At 40.8% G+C, this 22038-nt stretch overlaps 1 protein-coding gene across 7 annotated transcripts in view; it reads left to right on the forward strand.

Annotated features, from left to right (window-relative positions):
- iqch (IQ motif containing H) overlaps window positions 1–22038 on the forward strand; it is a 190323-nt gene that overhangs the window by 158455 nt on the left and 9830 nt on the right. For 4 of the 7 annotated variants that reach the window (XM_072278033.1, XM_072278035.1, XM_072278039.1 and 1 more), the window contains 4 exons: window positions 3338–3520; window positions 6657–6782; window positions 13231–13292; window positions 13702–13810. In XM_072278033.1, the coding sequence (XP_072134134.1) occupies window positions 3338–3520; window positions 6657–6782; window positions 13231–13292; window positions 13702–13810 (480 nt within the window). Of the gene's footprint in view, window positions 1–3337; window positions 3521–4578; window positions 4757–6656; window positions 6783–10728; window positions 11134–13230; window positions 13293–13701; window positions 13811–22038 lie in introns of those variants that run through there. The other 3 variants (XM_072278034.1, XM_072278036.1, XM_072278037.1) reach the window with 3 other exon arrangements.

The raw sequence follows: 22038 nt of genomic DNA on the forward strand, positions 1-22038 counted from the left end.
ACCTAAGTGACTTTGACAGTGGAATGATAGTTGTTGCCTGACAGGGTGGTTTGAGTATCTTGGAAACTGCTGATCTCCCGGGATTTTCACACACAGCAGTCTCTAGAGTTTACAGAGAATGGTGCAAAAAACGAAAAACATCCAGTGAGTGGCAGTTGTGAGGACAAAAAAGCCTTGTTAATGAGAGACTGGTTCAAGCTGACTAGAAGACTACAGTAACTCAAATAACCACGTGTTACAATGGTGGCATGCAGAGGAGCATCTCTGAACACACAACACGTCGAACCTTGATGTGGGCGGGCTACAGCAGCAGAAGACCATGAACATACACTCTGTGGCCACTTTATTATGTTTAGGAGGTCCCTAATAAAATGGACGCTGACTGAAAGTAAATGTGTTCAATGTATTCTTTTTCTCCCCCTCCCCTTTCCTCTTCTTCCATTCCCTGTTCTGGCTTCCCTCTTTTCTCTTCTCACCTGCCCAACATCTCCTCCTGCTATCCCTGGAACCTCATCTCTTCCCTTTCTCCCATGGATGGTCTCCTCTCCTCTCCTATCAGATTCCACCTTCTTCAGCCCTTTAACTTTCCACCTATGACCTCACAGCTTCTCACTTCGTTCGCGATACCCCCTCCCCGCCCATGTGGCTTCACCTGTCACCTTCTAGCTTGTATTCCTTCCCCTCACCCTAACTTCTTATTCTGCATCTACCCCCTTCCTTTCCAGGTCCTAATGAAGCATCTCAGCCCCAAGCATCAACTCCTAATTCCTCTCCATAGATGCTGCCTGACCTGCTGAGTTCCTCCAGCATTTTGTGTGCATCTGCAGAATCACTCGTGTTTATTAATGTATTCAATAGAGTATTTGAAAATGAACATGGGATTTATATCTATTACATGCACAGCATTGAATGGCTAGCCTGGATCAGGAGATAAACTATTGCAAATATGAACTGAAAGCTGCTACTTGGTAATGAATTTGCATTTTGTTTCTGGCAAGAAGCACTTAAGTTGAAAAATGGCATCACCACTGCCAACAGTGGTAGCATGAAGTATTTATTCAGGATGATATCAATTATAATTTACTTCTCGGTGCAGGAAGAGGGGAACAGCTACTAAAATATTGCTTGGAAATTAGTGCTGTTTTAACAGATGGTCTTGTTTCTCTGACCTCTTAATATCCTTATAATGATGTCATTTACCATTCCACGTTCACCGAAGTCAGCCACCACTGGGTCTGTTATGGAAGGCCGGGCTGGGAGAATGTGACTGCTCAAAGCACCATGTTTACTGGTTACATTTTTGTAAATATGCCCAGCAGGAGTTACTCCAGTGCACGTACAGTCTCCGCTCATAGTCAAATGTATGACAGGAAATGGCCCTCTGGTGGATTAGGCAGTGATAGGAATGTTACAAATTAGACATCCATTGTCCTACGTGTAAGTTAACTTCACATCAGCTGGCCAGACAGTTTGCGAACTAACTCTTGAGTACACAGCAGAGGGGAAACAATTACTGGGAGTGGACAAAGTGACCGGTCTATTATTTCTCTCACTTCTGCCAAATGCCGTCAATTTATTTCTCCTTCCCTGACAACCGAATATCTTGAGGCTAGATCGTCATGTTGAAAATCACAGAATGTCCTTGCCCGGTGTTACATGTCCACACACACACACACACACTGGTCAGTTAGTAGGAATGAGTGCCATTGTTCCTCACCCAAGACAGAGGCATTGAGACTAATTGTAGTATTGATAGCACAGCTGAGGTGAGGATTTATAGTATCAGTTAGCTCTTCAGAGTCGGTACCAGGCTGTCACTATTTGTAACCAAGGTTTACAGGTTATAGAACACAAAGCAGTACAGTGCAGAACAGGCCCTTCAGCCCACAATATTGTGCTGATCCTTTAACTGACCAAGTTCAATCTAACCCTTCCCTCCCACATAGCCCCCCCCCCCATTTTATTTTATCTACAGTATATGCTGATCTTAAATAACCCTACCACCACCTCTGGCTCCACATTCCACACACCTAGCGCTCCCTGTGCAAAAGTACCTACTTCTGACATTCACCCTATACTTTCCTCCATACACCTTAAAATTATGCGCCCTCATATTAGTACTTATACGCTGGAAAAAAGGCACTAACTGTCCATTTTATCTCTACCTCTTATCATCTTGTACACCTCTGTCAAATCACCTCTCAACCTCCTTCTCTCCAAAGAGAAAAGTCCAAGCTTGCTCAACCATCCTCATAAGACATGCTTCTCTAATCCAGGCAGCAGCCTGATAAATTTCCTCTGCACCCCATCTGAAGCTTCCATGTCCTTCCTATAATGCAGTGAACAAAACTAAATACAATACTCCAAGTGTGGTCTAACCAGGGCTTTATGTAGCTGCAACATTACCTCATGGCTCTTGAACTCAATCCCCCAACTAATGAATGCCAATACACCATTTGCCTTCTTAGCTACCCTATCAACTTGTATGGCAACTTTGAGGGATCTACAGATGTGAACCTCAAGTTCCCTTTGTACTTCCACACTGTAAGAATCCTACCATTAACCTTTGCCTTCATGTCTGACCTTCCAAAGTGAATCACTTCACACTTTTCCCAGATTGAACGCCATATCAGTACACAAACATTCTACAATAAACTGAGGGAGATGACCATAAGACATGGGAGCAGAATTAGGCCATTTGGCTCATCGCATCTGCTCTGTCATTCAAACATGGCTGATTTATTAACCCTCTCAACCTCATTCCCCTGCCTTCTCTCCATAACCTTTGATGCCTGATTAATCACAAACCTATCAGCCTCTGCTTTAAATATACCAAATGACTTAGTCTCCACAGCTGCCTGTGGCAATGAATTCCACAGATTCACTACGCTCTGGCTGATGGGTAGCAATTTCTTTAGAATCTTCCGAATGGCCTAACTCTGCTCCTATGTCATAAACTACTTTGATTATAGAAAGCTGTCTGAAACAGTGTTAAACTAGTGAATTTTAGCATGTTCTTTAACTTCCTCAGGGACAATCCCCCAGAAAGAACACACTGCTACTTTACTGAGTTGGACAAAACTTCCACAGGTACATCAGTATGGAATCGTGGAACAGACTCAATCTGCCAAGTGGCCTAATTCTGCTCCTCTGTCTTACAGTCTTACTACCCTGGTCAATCCCCATCACTAAACGTATCATCTGGTCACTCATGCTTGTGGGAGTTTGATATATGCAGATGAGTGCCAGTGAATTCTCTTCGTAGGGATTCATTGCATTGGAACTTCAAAGTTGAAAGGTGCTGACTAAATGTAGATCCTTCATATTTTCCTTCCAGGTCTGGGCTACAGACTTAGACCTGGCCTACAGTGATCAACTGGCCATGACACAACTGATGCTGTTCATTTCAAATGGGAAGCTGACCTGTGCAAGCAACTCCTTTGAAGTGCCTCCGAGGCCCAAGGAGAAAAAAGGGAGACTTCACAGGCAAGAAGTGGCAAAAGAGGTGGAAATGCAAACTGTAAGTCTGCACGTTTACAACAAGCAATCAAATTAGAAATTTGAAGCACCTCAACCATAAAATAATTTCATAACTGTTCCTCTCATTACAATCAGAAATTAATTAGAAGTCATTACAGAACACTTACATACTTTTCGATGTCAGCGGGGTTAAAAACAGAATATAGTAATTAATTAATGCTTGCGTGAGAAACCACTGCATTGGAAACCTTATCAGGAACAAAATTGCCTGAAAGCATTCAAAATTAATACTGAAAATACGCACACCCTATCTGAGGGAAAAAAACATGCAATATCTATAAAACCAAACATTCATTATATTTGCAATACATTACCATCTACATAAATGCAGCTAAATAATCAACACATAAATAATTCATGATGCAATTCATTATGCATGCGTATGCATACATCATTGTTATAATGAGCACCTCATCAACTGCCAAATGTTAAACAATAGTACTCCATTATTGCAATGATATTCAAGTTTACGGTTGTTAAACTGCTGCTTGTATTATTCTGTCAAACATTAATTTAGTTGCAGTCCCATAGTACACACAACAGATTTTGTAAGTTTCTCTTTTTACAGTTAATGATATGATCAATGAGTGTTATTAAATCTATGAATATTATAAACATGATTAATTTTCAATGAGACGTTTAACACCCAACTAGGAGAAGCACGTTTTCCCAGCTCCCACACTGCCATGTCTACATTAGTCTACCGGCCACTCCAAGCAAGAAATTTCAAAGAGTAACTCAAACTTTAATTACAAAAATAATGCTTTCTCATTAACCGTTTTGATTTTATCTAATATCATGAAGTGGTTCAACAACGGACTTCCATCAAGTCCCATTTCTTTTTTATTTCTCCTCTCATTTTCCCCCTCTCGTTTTGAAATAGCTGTCTCACTTTCGAGCCTGGGTCTGTGTTAGCAACTGCCCTTGCAGCTCGCAGTATTGAACACTAGCGGCCATTTCACATGCACGAACCTGGAGATGTAAATGTGGATCTGAGGAAGCAGGAAATAATTCAGGTCCCCGGTCTGTGCTTAACAGTCACCTCATTGGAAGGAGTCCGCAGGATGGCAATCTACAATAAAAACTCTTTCTGACTTTGGCTCAAGACTATCAAGACCGTCCCAACGGTGCATGGTTGAAGACAAACCAATTCACCATACGGTGGGGAAGATTCATTGTTTCAAGAGACCAGATCTCCTCTGATTACACTTTATAAGTAGGCATGATTTATAATTCTGTCAGGCTTAACAAAAGATTGTTAAACACTATTAGCAATGTGTATTTCTTATACTAAATTTCATCTATATACATCCTAGTCATAAATAATTTAGCCCAAACTTCTTTTGATTGTTATTTTGCCACAATTTTGAAAATATGTATGATCTTATGTCTTTTTCCTCTTTACCATTTGTTTTAAACAAGTTTTATTACAATTCACTCTTGAATTACTTCTGCATATCAAACCCGCACAAGGTATAATTAACTTCTTAAAAGAAATTTAATATCAGATTTTGAATGAGGTGAAATAATGGTGGATCCACTTGTTCCCCATGACACCCAGCCAGAAGGAACATCCCACAGGTGTGCCATACATTTCCTGTCATTTCCCTGGATGTTCAATTATTAATTTTTATTATTATTAAATTTTGTAGATATGAATTATGAGTTGGTTCTTCTTCAAAAAAATAGAGCAATTCAGATGCAGCATAACTGAGGGAAAATTTAAATATTCACCAATGAGTCAGATATTCTGGGGAGATTTAACTCTTGTGAGGCTACAGATTAGATTAGCACTGGTTAGACATAGAAGCCAAGAGAAGGAACAATAGGGTGGATGCTAATGCTTGGTTTACCCACTGCCTGTATTTTGAGAGCTTCAGACGCACATTTTAAGAATTGGACAGGAAAAGGAATATGAATCCTTTACCTTAGTATGATTCAGGAGTTAGGTTAGTTTATTTAACTACAATGACCTACTAATGCCTATTTGTGTTATAGAGCACTACAGCACAGAAACAGGCCCTTTGGCCCATCTAGTCCATGCCAAATTATTATACCGCCTAGTCCCATCAACCCTATAAACCAAGGCCTTCCATATTTCTTCCATCCATGTACCTAACCAAACTTCTCTTAAAATGTTGAAATCAAACCCACATCCGCTTGCAACTCATTCTGCACTCTCAGCATCCTCTGAGTGAAGAAGTTTCCCCTCATGTTCCCCTTAAATTTTTCACCTTTCACCCTTAACTCATGACCTCTACATCTAGTCTCACCCAACCTTAGTGGAAAAAGCCTGTCTACATTTATCCCATCTATACCACACATTATTTTATGTACCTCTTTTGAGTCTCCCCTCATTCTCCTACACTCCAGGGAATAAAGACCTAAATATTCAAGCTTTCCCTATAACTCAGTTCCTCAAGTGCCAGTAACATCCTTGTAAATTTCCCAGTACTTTTTCAATCAATCCTATTGATATCTTTCCTGTAGGTATGTGACCAGAACTGTACATAATGCCCAAATTAGTCCTCACCAACATATCATACAACTTCAACATGACATCCCAACTCCTGTACTTAATACTTCGATTTATGAAGGCCAGTGTGCCAAAAGCTCTCTTTATGACCCTATCTACTTCGATGCCACTTTCAATAAATTATGGATACGTATTCTCAGATCTCTACTGCACTCCTCAGTGCCCTACCTTGAATCTTGGATCTTGGAATGACATTAAACACCCTTGTAAGTCCTACAGGTTCCCTATCCAGATGGTTTGGCACAGGGTGCTATAACCAGGGATCATCTATAGGTTGGCTGAAAATGGAGCCAAGAGAAGAGGCATGTCCCCAACTCAAAAGCACCAAACTTGTTCTTTCACACCATGCCCCAACTCTGAGCTCTTTGCTGTGACACTGGTTTCCATAGGTTTTACTGGGCTTTAGCTTTATAAATCTGCTAAAAAAAATTGCATGTGTCATACTTTAATGAAATCATATCAACTAAAATAATTGATCGGCAGTTGCACTTATCTGAGTTCCTCATTTAAACTTAATAGGCCACAGTAGGGTTTCATAATAATATATACATATCTGTACTCGATATTATTTGCCTTTCAGCAACTTCCTTTTATGAAACGTTACGGAGTGTTAAGCACACAGTTGAAACATGCCAATTTATCCATGGTCCACTACAGTGTACTCTTCAAGATTTTTAAAGCTCACGGGATTGGTTTTGATATTAAGGTATTGAAGTTTTTCTTTTCTCCCAAGGTTTTCCATGGTAGTAAGCACTATAGGTGGGCTTCTGACTTCATTAAAACCATGGTTTTATTCTATTAAAAAGATTGCTTGCACGTCAAGTTTTTTTTCTGAACAGGTTTATATAGAGTATAGTCAATGGGGACCAGTGTGATAAGTATTTTATTAGACACATATGAAAATCATATTCAGTTGTGCCTATTCAGCCAGCTTCATCATGGACACTATGATCCAGGGCATCTTCAGAAGATGTTGCTTCAAAAAGCTGGCATCCATCATTAACGACTCCAGGACACACCCTCTTCTCATTACTACCTTCAAGAAGGAGGTACAGGAGTTTGAAGACACACGCTCAACATTTTAAGAACAGCTTCTTCCCCTCCACTATCAGATTTCTGAATGGACAATGAATCCAAATACATTACCTCACTATATTTTTTCTTTTTTGATTGATTTTATACTACTTATTTAAGTTAGTTAGTTAAATATATATATATATATATCTTAATGTAATTTATGTTCTTACTTCTATTATTTTGCTTTTCCATGTACTGTTGCTGCAAAACGACAAATTTCATGACATGTGCCAGTGATATTAAACATGATTCTGAATCTGATTTTGATAATTCTAAATGCTTAAACTTAAAAAAGAATTCTGTTAAAATTACAAAATATATTCTTTTGCTTAAGAATTTCCATAACTCTTGTGAGTGTAGGGTCTCACACTCCAGAAGCCTGGGTCCCCTTCAGTTCCCTAACCAAAACACAGTCAGTCCTGCTTGTGTTTTGCCACTATGTGTTGGCAGTGGTCCTTACTGTAGAGGTGGAGAGTAATTAATGCCCACCAAGATCTCTCTTACTCTAAGCCACAATTCACATCTGACATATTGCCACCAACAAGAGCTAGATTACAGCAATAAGATACCCGAACTGATTTATCCCTCCCACTCTCTGGGCTCTAAAGATGACAGCCCTTGCTCAGAGTAGCATAAGCTTACACGTTGAAGTTGACATTCCATTTGCTCATATGACCATAAGACAAAGGAGTAGAATTAGGCCATTTGGCCGATCAAGTCTGCTCAGCCATCCATCGTGGCTGATGTATTATCCTTCTCAAATCCATTCTTCCACCTTCTCTCTGTAACCTTTGACACCCTGACTAATCAAGAACCTATCAATCTCTGCTTTAAATGTACCCAATGACTTGGCAATGAATTCCACAGATTCACTACCCTCTGGCTAAAGAAATTCCTCCTCACCTCTGTTCTAAAGGGACGTCCTTCTATTCTGAGGCTGTGCCACTGATCATTCATAGAATAATGAATAATTAATTAATGATTGAGTTATTCATCGAATAAACTGTTGGAGCTATTTTAAAACCATTTAAAAATAATCATAAATACACATTATTAATCAATTTAATTTATTTAAAGTCTCTAAAAAACATTTGTATATCATACAGGGCAGAGTTTCAGAACACTGCAGAATCATGCCTTTTGGAAATATATAATGTATCATATCCATAAGCTTCCTTTTGTCTATAAAATGCTGGAGGAACTCAGCAGGCTAGGTAGTATCTATGGAAAAGAGTAAACAGTCTACATTTCAGGCTGAGACCTTTCATCAGCATCCAAAACATCATCTGTTTATTCTTTTCCATAGATGCTGCCTGGCATGTTGAGTTCCTCCAGCATTTTGTGTGTGTTGCTCTGGATTTCCAGCACCAGCAGATTTTCTTGTGTTTGTATCACTTTAATAAAGTCATGTGTTCTTTGCCTGGTCTTCTTACACCTTTTATTAATGGATTTCCAATTTCTAATGTTAGCCTAAATGGCTTGTAGTTCCCGATTTTCTCTCTATTTAAATAATTTTGTTACATTTACTGATTTTGAATCCACTGAAACCTTTTCAGAGTGTTGGAAATTTTTAACAGTCTGTGTATTTACTGTAGATACAGTAACCTCTTGTAGGATCATTTGTTCCAGTGGATTTTTTTTTTGTTTTTGTTACATGTTATGTGTGCTGGGAAGACCAGAAACAAGATATGTTGCTGACTTCCTCCAGCGTGTTGTGAGTGTTGCTTTGTTGCTTTGACCCCAGCATCTGCAGAGTATTTTGTATTTAAGGGTTCCGGCCCGAAACATTGACTGACCATTTCCACGTTTGCTGGCCGACCTGCTGAGTTCCTCCAGCGTGTTGTGAGTGTTGCTTTGACCCCAGCATCTGCAGAGCATTTTGTGTTTAAGGGTTCCGGCCCGAAACGTTGACTGATCGTTTCCATGGATGCTGCCCGACCTGCTGAGTTCCTCCAGTGTGTTGTGAGTGTTGCTTTGACCCCAGCATCTACAGAGTATTTTGTGTTTAAGGGTTCCGGCCCGAAACATTGGCCGATCGTTTCCACGGATGCTGCCCGACCTGCTGAGCTCCTCCAGCGTGTTGTGAGAGATTTGTTTCACTTAGTCTCTTCCACATTCCATAGATGAGGAGGTTTTCACTATTTGCTTTTTTTATTTCTTCCTACTTTACATCCATGGGTTTCCTACTTTATCAATATTATAGTTATCCTTTTCTAGTTTCTAAAATCCTGGGAAGGATAGATCTTTGGGGTGTCATTATCTCTGAAGATCCGTCCTTGATACAATTACAAAGAAGGAACACCAGCAGCTCTATTACATTAAGAATATGAGGAGATTTGGTATGTCACCAAAGAGTCTAGCACTCTGTATTTCTACAGGTATACCGTGGAGAGAATTCTGAATGGTTGCTTCACTGTCTGGGTTGGAGGGGCCACTGCACAGGATCAGAAAAAACTGCAGAGTTCTAAACTCAGCCAGCTCCATTGTGGGCTCTAGCATCCCACCACTGGGGATAAATTCGAAAGAGGATGCCTGGAGAAAGCAGCATCCATCCTGCAGGACCCTCACCATCCAGGACCTACCCACTCCTTGTTACTACCACCAGAGACGAGGTACAGGAGCCTAAAGATACACACTCAACAATTTAGGAACAGGTTGCAATTTTTTATGTAGTGCACTGTACTGTTGCCACAAAACAACAAATTTCATGACAAATATCCTTGACTCTGAATCCTCACAAACCTCAGACCTACCAGCTACTGTGGTTAAATTTAGATGGAATGCTATCCTCATTATTTCCGAATGAACTGTGTACTCATTGAAAATCAGGAAATATTTATTGCTATGATCTGCCTTTGCTTTTCTACTGTATTGGTATTGGTATTAGTTTGTATTGTCATATATACTCTTGCGTATTGTGCATACATATCCAATCATTACACAATGCATTGAGGTAGAACAAGATAAAATAATAACAATGAAGAATAAGTATAAAAGCTACCAAAAAGGTTCAGTGCAGGGAAACAATAAAGTGCATCCTAAGGAGGTAGATCGTGAGGCCAAAACTCCCTCTTGTTGTACAGTAGGCCTGCTCAAGAGTCTGATAACAGTGGCACAGAAGCCTGCTGGTACATGGTTTCAGTTAAGCATTTGTATCTTCTGGCCATTGGGAGAGAGGAGGAGAGAGAATGTCCAGGGTGGGCAGGGTTGCTAATTACACCGGCTGCTTTACTGAGAAATCCATCGATGGGAGGCTGGTTCCTGTGATATGCTGAGCTGCATCCACAACTCTGCAATTTCTTGCGGTCATGTGCAGAGCAGTTGCTCTACAAGCTGTTAAACAGAATACTTCCACCTAATTTCTCAACTTACTTTACACAACTAGCCTTTCATAGTGAGATAATTGCCTTTATACCTTTAAATACCTTAAGATTTCTAATTTTTGAGTTAAGTTTGCCACTTTCATATTGAATGTGCAATTCGACTATATTCCTACTACCTTTCCTAAGATAATCTACCATTATCACCGGAGTGCGCAGCTCTCCAGCGAAAATGATATTGTATCTGTTAAATAGGGGCCGTGGACAATCTGATTTGGTGGAGAATGGACGTGAAAGCACAGAGGAACATCTGGAGAAATTTCTGAAATGCCAGTTCGCTGCTGTCGTTACTGTGTGGTTGTGAATCTTTTGGAGGGTAGGCCTCAAAATCCCCGGCCTTGCCTGCTTTTGGCGACTGAGAAGGAGGTCGAATCGTTCGGACAGAGATGGCGCTCAGTACTCGGTGTCGCAGAGCTGATCAGAGCTCGAAGTTTTCGGATGACTCAGAGTCAGATTGTGGTCGGCATGGCAGGGAGAGTTTTTCTTCCTTCTGTCTGCGTGAGATGTGGGACATTTGAGAAACTTTGAACTTTACTGTGCTCACGGACTTCTTCATCAAGTTATGGTATTGTTACACTGTTTGCAACTATATGTTATAATTATGTGGTTTTGTCAGTTTTTTCAGTCTTAGTTTGTCCTGTGTTTTGTAATATCACACTGGAGGAAATAATGTATCATTTCTTAATGCATGCATTACTAAATGACAATAAAAGAGAACTACGTGTCTGTTATGAGATTATTAATTAATCTCCCTTCACTACACAGGTCCAGATCTAGAAACGTCTGCTCTCTGTTAGGGTTACAAGGCCCTGTTGTTGCCTATGTCATTTGATCTTACTTTATAAGAGGTGATAACATTCAAAGACCTGCCACAACTGTCAAGCATCCTTCATTGATCCAAGTTCAGTTTGGAACTGCCACTTTGCCCATGAGAAGGCTTTCTGGGCATTGCACCTGGAATGCCTCTGATCTGGTCCTCAGCAGATAACGGATCTCATGGGTCATCCAGGGTTTGGGTTTGGGGAAGGCTCTGAATGATTTAGTGGGGACGCACTCATCTACAACTGTTTTTATAAAATCCATGACAACCATGGTGTACTCATTCAGATCCACAGATGAGTCACTGAACACGGCTCAGTTCACCGACTTGAAGAAATCCCATAGCCACTCATCTGCCTCCCACAACCACCTCTTTGTTGTTTTAATCTCTGGAGCTGTGCTCTTTAGCCTCTGCCTGTGCGCAGATCAGATTTCCCAAAATATGGTTTGGGCATGGAACAGTAGGCATTCCTTATCTTAGTATAACAGTGTCCGGTGTGTTGGGACCTCTGGTGCTAAAGATTATATGCTCATTAAATTTAATGGCCATTTTTTAACCTTTCCTGTTTACATTCTTCACCATTAATGTGCCAAGCTAACTGCACTGAAGGATTGCCCTCCAAAATTAACGTGTACAGAACCTCCTCGGGTTAAAGAGCAAAAGCCTACCTTGTATCTCTCCAGTAATTGTGCATCTGGGATAATTGTGCGTGAGTAAAAAGAATAAATCTACATATACATTAGAAGCAGAATCTTAGAATCAGGTTTATCATCACTGACATACATTGTGAAATTTGTTGTTTTGTGGTGACAGTACAGTGCAATACATAAAAAATACTTTAAGATACGATACGAAATATATTGCAAAAAAGGAGCAAAGTAGTAAGGTAGTATTCATGTATTCATGGATTCATGGGCTGTTCAGAAATCTGGTAGCAGAGTTTTTGAGGTGTTGAATATGTGTGTCTTTAGGCTCCTGTATATCCTCCTTGATGGTAGTAATGAGAAGAAGGCATGTCCTGGGTGGTGGGGTCCTTAGTTGTGGATACCACCTGCTTGAAGCATCACTTTTTGAAGATATCTCTGGTGGTGGCGAAGCTATTGCCCATGATGAATTTGGGTGAGATTACAACCCTCTGCAGTTTTTTCTGATCCTGTGTATATCATAGGTTCACCGATCCGCAATTCAATGATCAACCTCCATTTATTTTGTTTAACCAAAGCCAGATGGTGGGGCCAGTTTTCCGCAGTTCTTGTTGTGTTAGCTGGTGTAAAGTGCGCCCACTCGAAGTGTAGGGAGATGATAAGACCATATGGCATAGATGCAGAATTAGGTTTGCTCCAGCATTCTGACATGGCTGGTTTATTATCCCCCTCAACCCCATTCCCCTGCCTTCTCCCCATAACCTTTGACTCCCAGACTAATTAAAAGACTGTCAATATCCACTTCAAATTACCCAATGACTTGTCCTCCACAGCTGTCCATGACAATGAATTTCACAGACTCACCATCCTCTGGCTAAAGAAATTCCTTCTCATCTCTGTTCTAAAGGGATGTCCATCTATTCTGAGGCTGTACCCTGTGGTCCTAGACTCCCCCACTACAGGAAACATCCTCTCTATCTAGGCCTTTCAGTATTTGATAGGAAGACAGTGAAGCTCTCTGTGATGTCCTCATGGTGGAATAGCATGCAGAAACATATTATTATAGCTCCTTTGCTTCAAAGGGAATTGTTTAGCAGCAGAAGTTCTGCTTCGTAATAGTCATCAAGTAAAAACATTGACAGAATATTCTCAGGAGGAGGGAATTACCTTGAGGGAATTTCGTAGCATGCATCCTCCCATTGAGATCTGATATGTTGTACTCTGTTTTAATAGGAGAGGCAAGGAACAGTTTTTATACTTCATGAAGGAAACAAGAGGGATCGCCTAGGGATGGTGTAAGTTTGCTATTTAAACCACCCCCCCCCCTTACAAGCTTCCATTTAAGGAATAAACATTATTCAGCGATCATTCAATTTGTTTACATAATTTGCATGTTGGAGATACAGTACTTGTTTTTGAAAGAGGCTTTTCCTAACTGTGTGGGCGACCATTTTGGTATCCAGTTGATTTAACCTATTGCTTTTCAATGACGTATAATTAATAAAGTATATTTATTGCACAAATCCTTCAGTTGACACGTAAAAATAGTACCTCATCTTTCATATTTCCCAGAAGATTTGTGCCCCGCGAGAATGAAAATACTCATTAAATTCCATCAGCATTTCCCTGAGATGAGACTGTGATTGTTTTTAAACATGTAAAGGGAATCATTAGTAAACTCATTTGTTTGTATATCATTAACAGAACAATTGGCGAAGATCTCCAGGGGGCTCTACTGACCTTTGCTCGTAATCTCTCTGTCATTCATCAGGAAATAACAGCACCTAATGTGCATTGGGAGAACAATTTTCAGGTGAGGCATTAATTAACTAATGTTTCCCTGTTAATTTTTGTACAGTTTATTAACATAGAAATGTTTTAAGATTGCACGGTGATTGGAAACAAGGTGTCACTCAAGATTTAGTCGACGACCATAATTCTACGCCTTAGTTAAAATCACAGCTTGCGTGGCGTTTATGAAGCAAACATAAGATGGAGCTGAATTTCAGCAAGCAGTCAAGTTTTGGAAGGATATTCAAAGGCCCTTCTTCATTGAGAGGGTCAAAGGCTTTTGGTGGGTCAAAAGAGGCCATGTGTGCTGGTTGGCATAGCTCTTGGAGTAATCACCAACATTTCTTTTCATGATCAGACTCCACAATAATGTGGGAAATATCTCTTCAACCATGGGGGGGAGGCAGACGAAGAAGACCTTGGTGATAACTCCCCCTATGGCATACATCACTGAGGCCTCTCCTTAGTCACCACAGCTGGATTTGTCTCTGTTCTTGAAGATGGTCGTCACAAATATTAGACAAATATAGAAAGGAAATTAAGTCACCAGGGTGGAATGGGAGGCTGGAGTGCATCCATTTTAATGCAGGAGCCTGCCAGGTAAAGCTGATGGACTGAAGGTGGTATTTACATTTAACGTATTTACCTATTAATATTTGGGAATATGATATTGTTGCTATCATGGACATGTGGTTGAAAGATGAACAGGAGTAGTGATTCAGTGTTCCAGGAGATAGAATCTACAGTCAGACAGAGTGTTTGTGGGGGTTGGGGGGGAAGGTGGCTTTGCTGGGGCTTAGAGGAATATGAGCTGAACATAGAGATTTAGGACCAGTTGGGTGGGCAATGTGGGCAGCATGGAATGGTTAGGCTGAAGGACCTGTGTTCGTGCTGTATCGCTCTATGACACTATTGTAATATTAATCAAGGTGCCCTTTACTGCATTAAGGAAGGCGATTATCCCAGTTGGTTCTTCAAATGGGGATGAATGGATAAAGATAGAAACTAAAATAGTGGGGGTGATCACTGATGGGGAAGTACCATAAGCAGGAGATGGAAGAGCAGATATGTAAGCAAATAAAAGATAATTATAAAAATAATATGGTAATAATAGCAAATGTTTTCAATTTTATCAATATTAATTGAGTTTGCCTTATTGAAAAGGCAGGAAACAGAAGAATTTCTAAAAATACATTTTGGAGAGCTATAAAGTTGATTTATGGATGGCCCTGCTTGGGAAGGAGTGAAAGGATTTAGTCTCAGGGTTTGTAGCAGGGTAAGGGAAGACAGAGTCAGTCAAAGAACATAGAACAGTATAGCACAGTACAAGCCCATTATGCTGAGCTGACCTTTGAACCTACACCAAGATCAAACTAACCCTTGCCTTCCACTTACGTAGCTCTCCATTTTTCAATCATCCATGTGCCTTTCCAAGAGTCTCTTAAATATCCCTAATATATCTGTCTCTAACACCACCCCCAGCAGTGTGTTCCACACACCCACCACTCTCAGTTTAAAAACCCTACTTTCCTCCAATCATCTTAAAATTAGATGTAGGGAAATAATTGAAAAGGATTCTGAGTGGCAAGATTAATCCACATGTGAAAGCAGGGATTTATCAAGGAGAGTTTTCGAAGGGTTGAAGGTTCAAAGTTCATTTAATTGTCAAAGTATGCGTGTACAATACAACTCTGATATTTGTCCGCTCCAGATAGCCGTTAAATACAGAAAGACCATGGGTGTTGATGAAAGAAAAGACATCAACTCTCCCCCCCAACACATGAAAAAGAGAAGAAACAAAACTCGCAGATCCCAAAATCCCCCCTCCCCACAGCAAAAAACACCCACAATAACAATCAACGACCCCCTACGCATAACAATTCCCGACTTCTTTTCTGTCACAGAAAAGCTCAGTGACAGTAGTACCAAACCCTCACTCCCACCCCCCCCACACACACAAAAATTAATAGATCACCAACCCATCAATCGTTCACAAGAAAGAAAACACAGAAAAACTGAAGGAAACCAATATAAAGTACAGTCCAATAATTACATAAATGTCAGAATCAAATTTCACCCTTCCTTAAAAAGTTACTACCGACCCAGGTCCAAATGTACCATTCCAGCTGCTGATCATATTTGTAGGGAGCTATCACAGACCCCATCCACATTCACCTCGATGCTTCAATCTTCCTCGCCGCTTCGAGATGGCGTCATTCGTGACCCCGCGCCTCATCCCTGGTCTTTTCCACGAGTCAGCTTGTGTTCTCGGACCTTTTCAGCCCCCCCCCCCCCCCATCTCTGATCTCCACACAGCAGCTCTCCAGACACAGCATAGCTCTGGACCCTTTGATTCAGTTCCAGACTGTACGCCACAGACTCCAACAGTTTCCGTAACACAAACAAGGCAAAAAGAACAAGCAGGAGGCGTAGAAAAAGTGAATTCATTGGATAGATTTGCTATCCAGAAGATGTTGCCCTAGGAATCGTTGTTTGCTGGCACAGTCTTGACCAGTGTTGGCATGGTTTTAAGGGAAGTTGATGAATCCCATGATATTAGAGGAAGAAATGGAGAGTAAGTACAAGAGACAGCAGATGCTGGAACCTGGAGTACAAACGATCTGCTGGAGGAACTCAATGTGTCAAACAGCATCTGTGGGAGGAAAGGAATTGTCGATGTTTCAGGTCAAAACTCTGCATCGGGAGTCCTGCTCTGTTGCTCAATCCGTTGAGTATTACCAGCAGATTGTTTGTTGCTCCAGAGACACCGTACATTGCTGGGGGCAGTGAGGTTTAAAGTAATCTACATGGACTTCAAGGTTTCATGTAGGAGAGATCGCCGGCGGGTGGTAAGAGTGGGCTCCCTCACCTCTGTCCCTCTGACCCTCAACACAGGTGCCCCTCAAGGCTGTGTACTAAGCCTCCTCCTTTACTCTCAGTACAACCATGACTGTGTTGCCGCCCACAGCTCCAATCTGCTAATTAAATTTGCTGAAGACACTACACTGATTCGCCTAATCTCAAATAATAATAAGGCAACCTACAGAGAGGAAATCATCACCCTGACACAGTGGTGTCAAGAAAACAACCTCGTAAAAGCATAGGAGCTGGTTGTGGACTACAGGAGGAATGGAGACAGGCTAACCCCTATTGACATCAATGGATCTGGGGTTGAGAGGGTGAACAGCTTTAGGTTCCTCGGCATAAACATCACTGAGGACCTCACATAATCTGTACATACCAGATGTGTGGTGAAAAAGGCACAGCAACACCTCTTTCACCTCAGATAGTTGAAGAAGTTTGGTGTGGCCCCCCAGATTCTAAGAACTTTCTATAGGGGCATGATTGAGAACATCCTGACTAGCTGCATCATGGCCTGGTATGGGAACTGTACTTCCCTCAATCGTAGGACTCTGCAGAGAATGGTGCGAACAGCCCAGTGCATCTGTAGATGTGAACTTCCCACTATTCCACCTATTTACAAAGACAGGTGTGTAAAAAGGGCTTGAAGGATCATTGGGGACCCAAGTCACTCCAACCACAAACTGTTCCAGCTGCTACCATCCGGGAAACGGTACCGCAGCATAAAAGCCAGGACCAATAGGCTCCGGGACAGCTTCTTCCACCAAGTCATCAGACTGCTTAATTCGTGCTGACACAACAGTATTTCTATGTTATATTGACTATCCTGTTGTATATAATATTTATTATAATTACTATAATTGCACATTGCACATTTGAACGGAAACGTAACGTAACGACTTTTACTCCTCATGTATTTGAAGGATGTAAGTAATAAAAGTCAATTCATTTCAATAGGGAAGAGCCCATGGAATTTGGGTTAGTTTGACAAATCATTTACTTTACTTTACTTTTATTTATTTATTGATTGATTGAGATACAACGCAGAATAGTCCCTTCTGGCCCTTTGAGCCCTGCCGACATGTACGTCCTTGGACTGTGAGAGGAAACCAGAGCACCTGGAGGAAGCCCACGTGGTCATGGGGAGAAATTGCAAACTCCTTGCAGGCAGTGAGGGGATTTGAATCCGGATTGCTGGCACTGTAAAGTGTTGTGCTTAGCACTGCACTACCGTGCCACCCTGAAATTGGCAGAGGCTGACAGTCAAGGATTGTTTATATATTTGGAAGCTTAAGATGTATGGTGTACCACAGGAATAAGAGCTTGGAACCCCTTGTTGTTTGTTATATACATCAATAATCTGGATAGGAATCCAGAAAAGTTCACAGATGATGAAAGGATTTGTGGTATAACAAAGAGCGTAATTTTTGGCTCCAAATCAATATTAATCAGTTAGTAAAATAGAAAAAACATCAAATGGAACTTAGACCTAAAAAATATGAAGAGATGTGTTTTGGGAAGACTAATTAGGGTTGAATATCATCAATAGGTAGTGAGACCCTAAGAAAGGACCTTAATATACATGTCCAAGGCCCTGAACTTAGCAGCACAGGTAGACAAGGTGGATAAAGATGTATGTGAAATACCTGCCTTCGTTAAGCAGGCTATAGGATGTAACATAAGGATGCTAAAAGCACGTTATATAAGTGATTAGCTTGGCCACAGTTGGAGTATTGTATGCAGTTCTGTCATCACGTTACAGAAAGGATGTGATGCACTAGAGGGTGCAGAGGACATTCACCAAGATGTTGGACGAGATGGAACATTTCATCTATAATGAGACACTGAATAGGTTGGGCTTGTTTTCTTTGGAATGGAAGAGGACGAGAGGGGAGCTGACAGAGGTACATAAAGATGGATGGGACTATAGTGAGAAATATTTCCTCTTAGCATGAGTGTAAATGACCAGAGAACATAGGTTTAAGGTAAGTATGTCTATGAAGGTTCTCAGACAGCCAGGTCGTTGTATATCAAGCAACAGTAAATCAAGGCAACTGGACTTGCTGTGTTGTATGAAGACATTTCGCCACTCATCCGAGAGGCTTCTTCAGTTCTAATCCATGGTGGATAGTTTTCCAGCTTATAAACTCTGTGAGTTGTTTAAACATATAGCAATCACATGAGGGTAGTTTAGAGTCCTAGAGGTAATGAGAGGGTCATTAGTCTTATCTTTGCATGAATGAAGGTGTGAACTATCACGGAGACACCGAGGTAAAGACTACATTGCAAGTAGCTGATAGGTGGTGTTGTACCCCACTCCCTCTGTTCAGGGGTGGGTTTTCTATTTTGACAAAGATGGCTTCTTTAACCTCTCTTTCAAACCACCTGTCCTCCCTGTCCAAAATGTGCATATCGATATCATTAAAGGAGCGTCACTTGTCCTTTAGGTGTAGATACACAGCTGAGTCTTGGCCTGAGGTGTTAGCCCTCCTATGTTGGGCCATCCGTTTGTGAAGAGGTTGTTTTGTCTCACTGATATACAGATTTGTGCAGTTCTCATTGCATTGGATAGCATATACAATATTGCTCTGTTTATATTTGGGTGTAGGATCTTAGGATGGATGAGCTTCTGTCTGAGTGTGTTTGTTGGTTTGAAAAACACAGGGGTTTGGTGTTTGTTGAAAATTCTTCTAACCGAGACCGCTACATTGACACATATGTTTTGGTCGTGTTCTGTATTGAAACATTTTTGGAAATCTATTTTCTCTACAATTTCTAAAGTTTTAAAAATTAGTTTTCAACCTAATAAATTGACAGTTTTGCTTGGTATAATCCCTCAATATATTCATGGTATTTCTATATCAGACCAACATGTAATTGCATTTGTTACATTATTGGCCAGATGGGCTATTTTATTGAAATGGAAAGATGTCTCTGCTCCCACTTCGATACAATGGTTCTCTCAGATGATGCTATGTCTTAGTTTGGAGAAAATCAGAAGTCGAACTTTTGATCCTCGATTTGATTTTGAGAAAAGCTGGGATTCATTTGCCCCCTACTATCATCTGATTTGAGTTAATTAAGATGGTTTCCTTCTGATTTTTGTTTAAATGTATTTGAGTTGGCGGATTGATGTTTTTCTTTTATGAAAGCTTGTATGGCGTATAGCTCTGGGGTCATGCTCCCAATGGGTTTTTTTCCCAGGTTTTTTTGAGTTAATAGGGTTTTTTTTGTTTTTAGTTAGTAGGGGTTCTTTTTTCATTCTTTTTTTCTTTCAAACAAAGAAATATGCTTACCACTTTATTTTTTCTTATTATTATTGATATATTGTTTAGCTTTGTTAATTAGTTATTTGGTAATTGTTGCAAGGACGTGGCTGGGGATGAACCCAAGTGCAGGACACATGCTGAGGCAGAGTGGTAGGCATTAGCACCACCGCGAACAGGGAGCCGGTATCTGGGAGACGATGCGAAGCTTAGAACTAACAGTTCTCGGGAATAGGAGACAAGGTTCACTCTCACAAGAGTCGACCAACAAACTGGCGGCTTATTGCTGTGGTCACAGGGTTTTTATCCTGATGGGAAGCAGGTGCATGTAGTTAGTGGAACCTGGGAATGGTTGGAATCTAATTGAGGTAATTGAGGCCCAATCCCTGAGGCAAATGGCAAGGTGGGGGATTGCCAGAAAGGACAATGACAGTAATTTAATTCTTCATTGTACATATTGACATGTTGACTTGATTACCTTAATGTGTTTTCTTTTTGTTGATTTTTATTAATAATTAATAAAAAAGATTTTAAAATAAAAAAAAGAAAATTCTTCTGAGTTTCTCTGGAACTCTATAGGATGACTATGTTTTTCCATCTGCTTTGCTCCTTACCTCTGTCTGTTGGGCTGATGTCCCTGCTGGTTTTTGTTGCTGTCTTGATGAAAACCCAGTCAGGATAACCACAAACTTTCAAGCTTTCAAGGCTTCTCTTAAATACTTGTCTTCCTTGTCTTTAGCTTAATGTTGGTGGGCGCATTCTTAGTGCATTGAGGTTAAGGAGGTAAAATAAGGAGATTTAGATGGGTTTGACAAAAAAAAAATCATCTGGTATAATTCAAATCTGGAATGCGCTGCCTGAAGCTCTCCACTCCCTCTTGGGTCACCTAGACAATAGCAAAACCTATATCAGGCTGCTGTTTATTGATTATAGCTCAGCTTTCCATACCATCTTCAGTACTAACCAACAGGCTCTAAATCCTGGGCCTCTGTACCTCCCTCCGCAACTGGAGCCTTGACTTCCTCATCCAGAGATCACAGTCACTGTGGATCAGAAATAACATCTCCTCCCAGCTGACGATCAACACTGGTGCACCTGAACACTGTGTGCTTAGCCCATTGTTCTACTGTCACAACACCTTGACTGCATGGCTCAAATGCTGTGACACAACTATTGTTGGTAAAATTTCAGATACTGACGAGGAGGCATACAGGCTCCAAATCCTGGGCCTGCAAGGTCAGCTGGTTGAGTGGTGTCGCAGTGGCAACCTTGCACTCTGTGTCAGTAACACCAAGGAACTGTTTGTGGACTTCAGGAAGGGGAACTTGAGAGAACATTCACTAGTCCTCATCATTAGCAGTGAAAAGTGGAAAGCAGTTTCAAGTTCCTGAGTATCAACATCTCTGAAAATCTATCATGGGCCCAGTACATTGAAGCAATTACAAAGAAAGCACAACAGCAGCTATATTACATAAGGAGTATGAGTAGACTTGGTATGTCGCCAAAGATTCTCACAAATTTCTACAGACATACCTTGGAGAGAATTTTAACTGGTTGCATCACCATCCAATATAATGGGATCACTGCACTGGATCGGAAAAGCTGCAGAAAGTTGGGTCCCGTCTTGGGTACTAGCCTTCCCAGCACCGAGTACATCTTCAAAATGTGATGCCTTAGAAATGCAGCATGCTTCATTAAGGACCCCCGTCGCCCAGGACATCCCCTCTTCTCATTTCTTCCATCAAGCAGGTGGTACAGGAGCCTGAAGACACACACTCAATGTTTCAGGGACAGCTTCTTCCCCTCTGCCATCAGATTTCTGAATGGACATTGAACCCATGAACACAACCTGACTACTTTTTCTTCTTTTTTCACTTTCTCTTTGCACTATTTAATTTTAATATATATGTCTTACTGCAATTTATAGTTTTTTTATTAAGTATTGCAAAGTACTGCTGCCACAAAACAACAAATTTCACGACATATGCCAGTGATTTTAAATCTGATTCTGGAAACAGATATTTACATATTTGGCTGAGCACTTGAATCCCCATGGTGTAAAAGGCTTTGGGCCTGTGCTGAGAAATAGGATTCGTAAAGATGGTAAATATGTACTTAATGG

The sequence above is a fragment of the Mobula birostris genome, chromosome 14 (assembly GCF_030028105.1).
Source record: "Mobula birostris isolate sMobBir1 chromosome 14, sMobBir1.hap1, whole genome shotgun sequence".
Lineage (NCBI taxonomy): Eukaryota > Metazoa > Chordata > Chondrichthyes > Myliobatiformes > Myliobatidae > Mobula > Mobula birostris.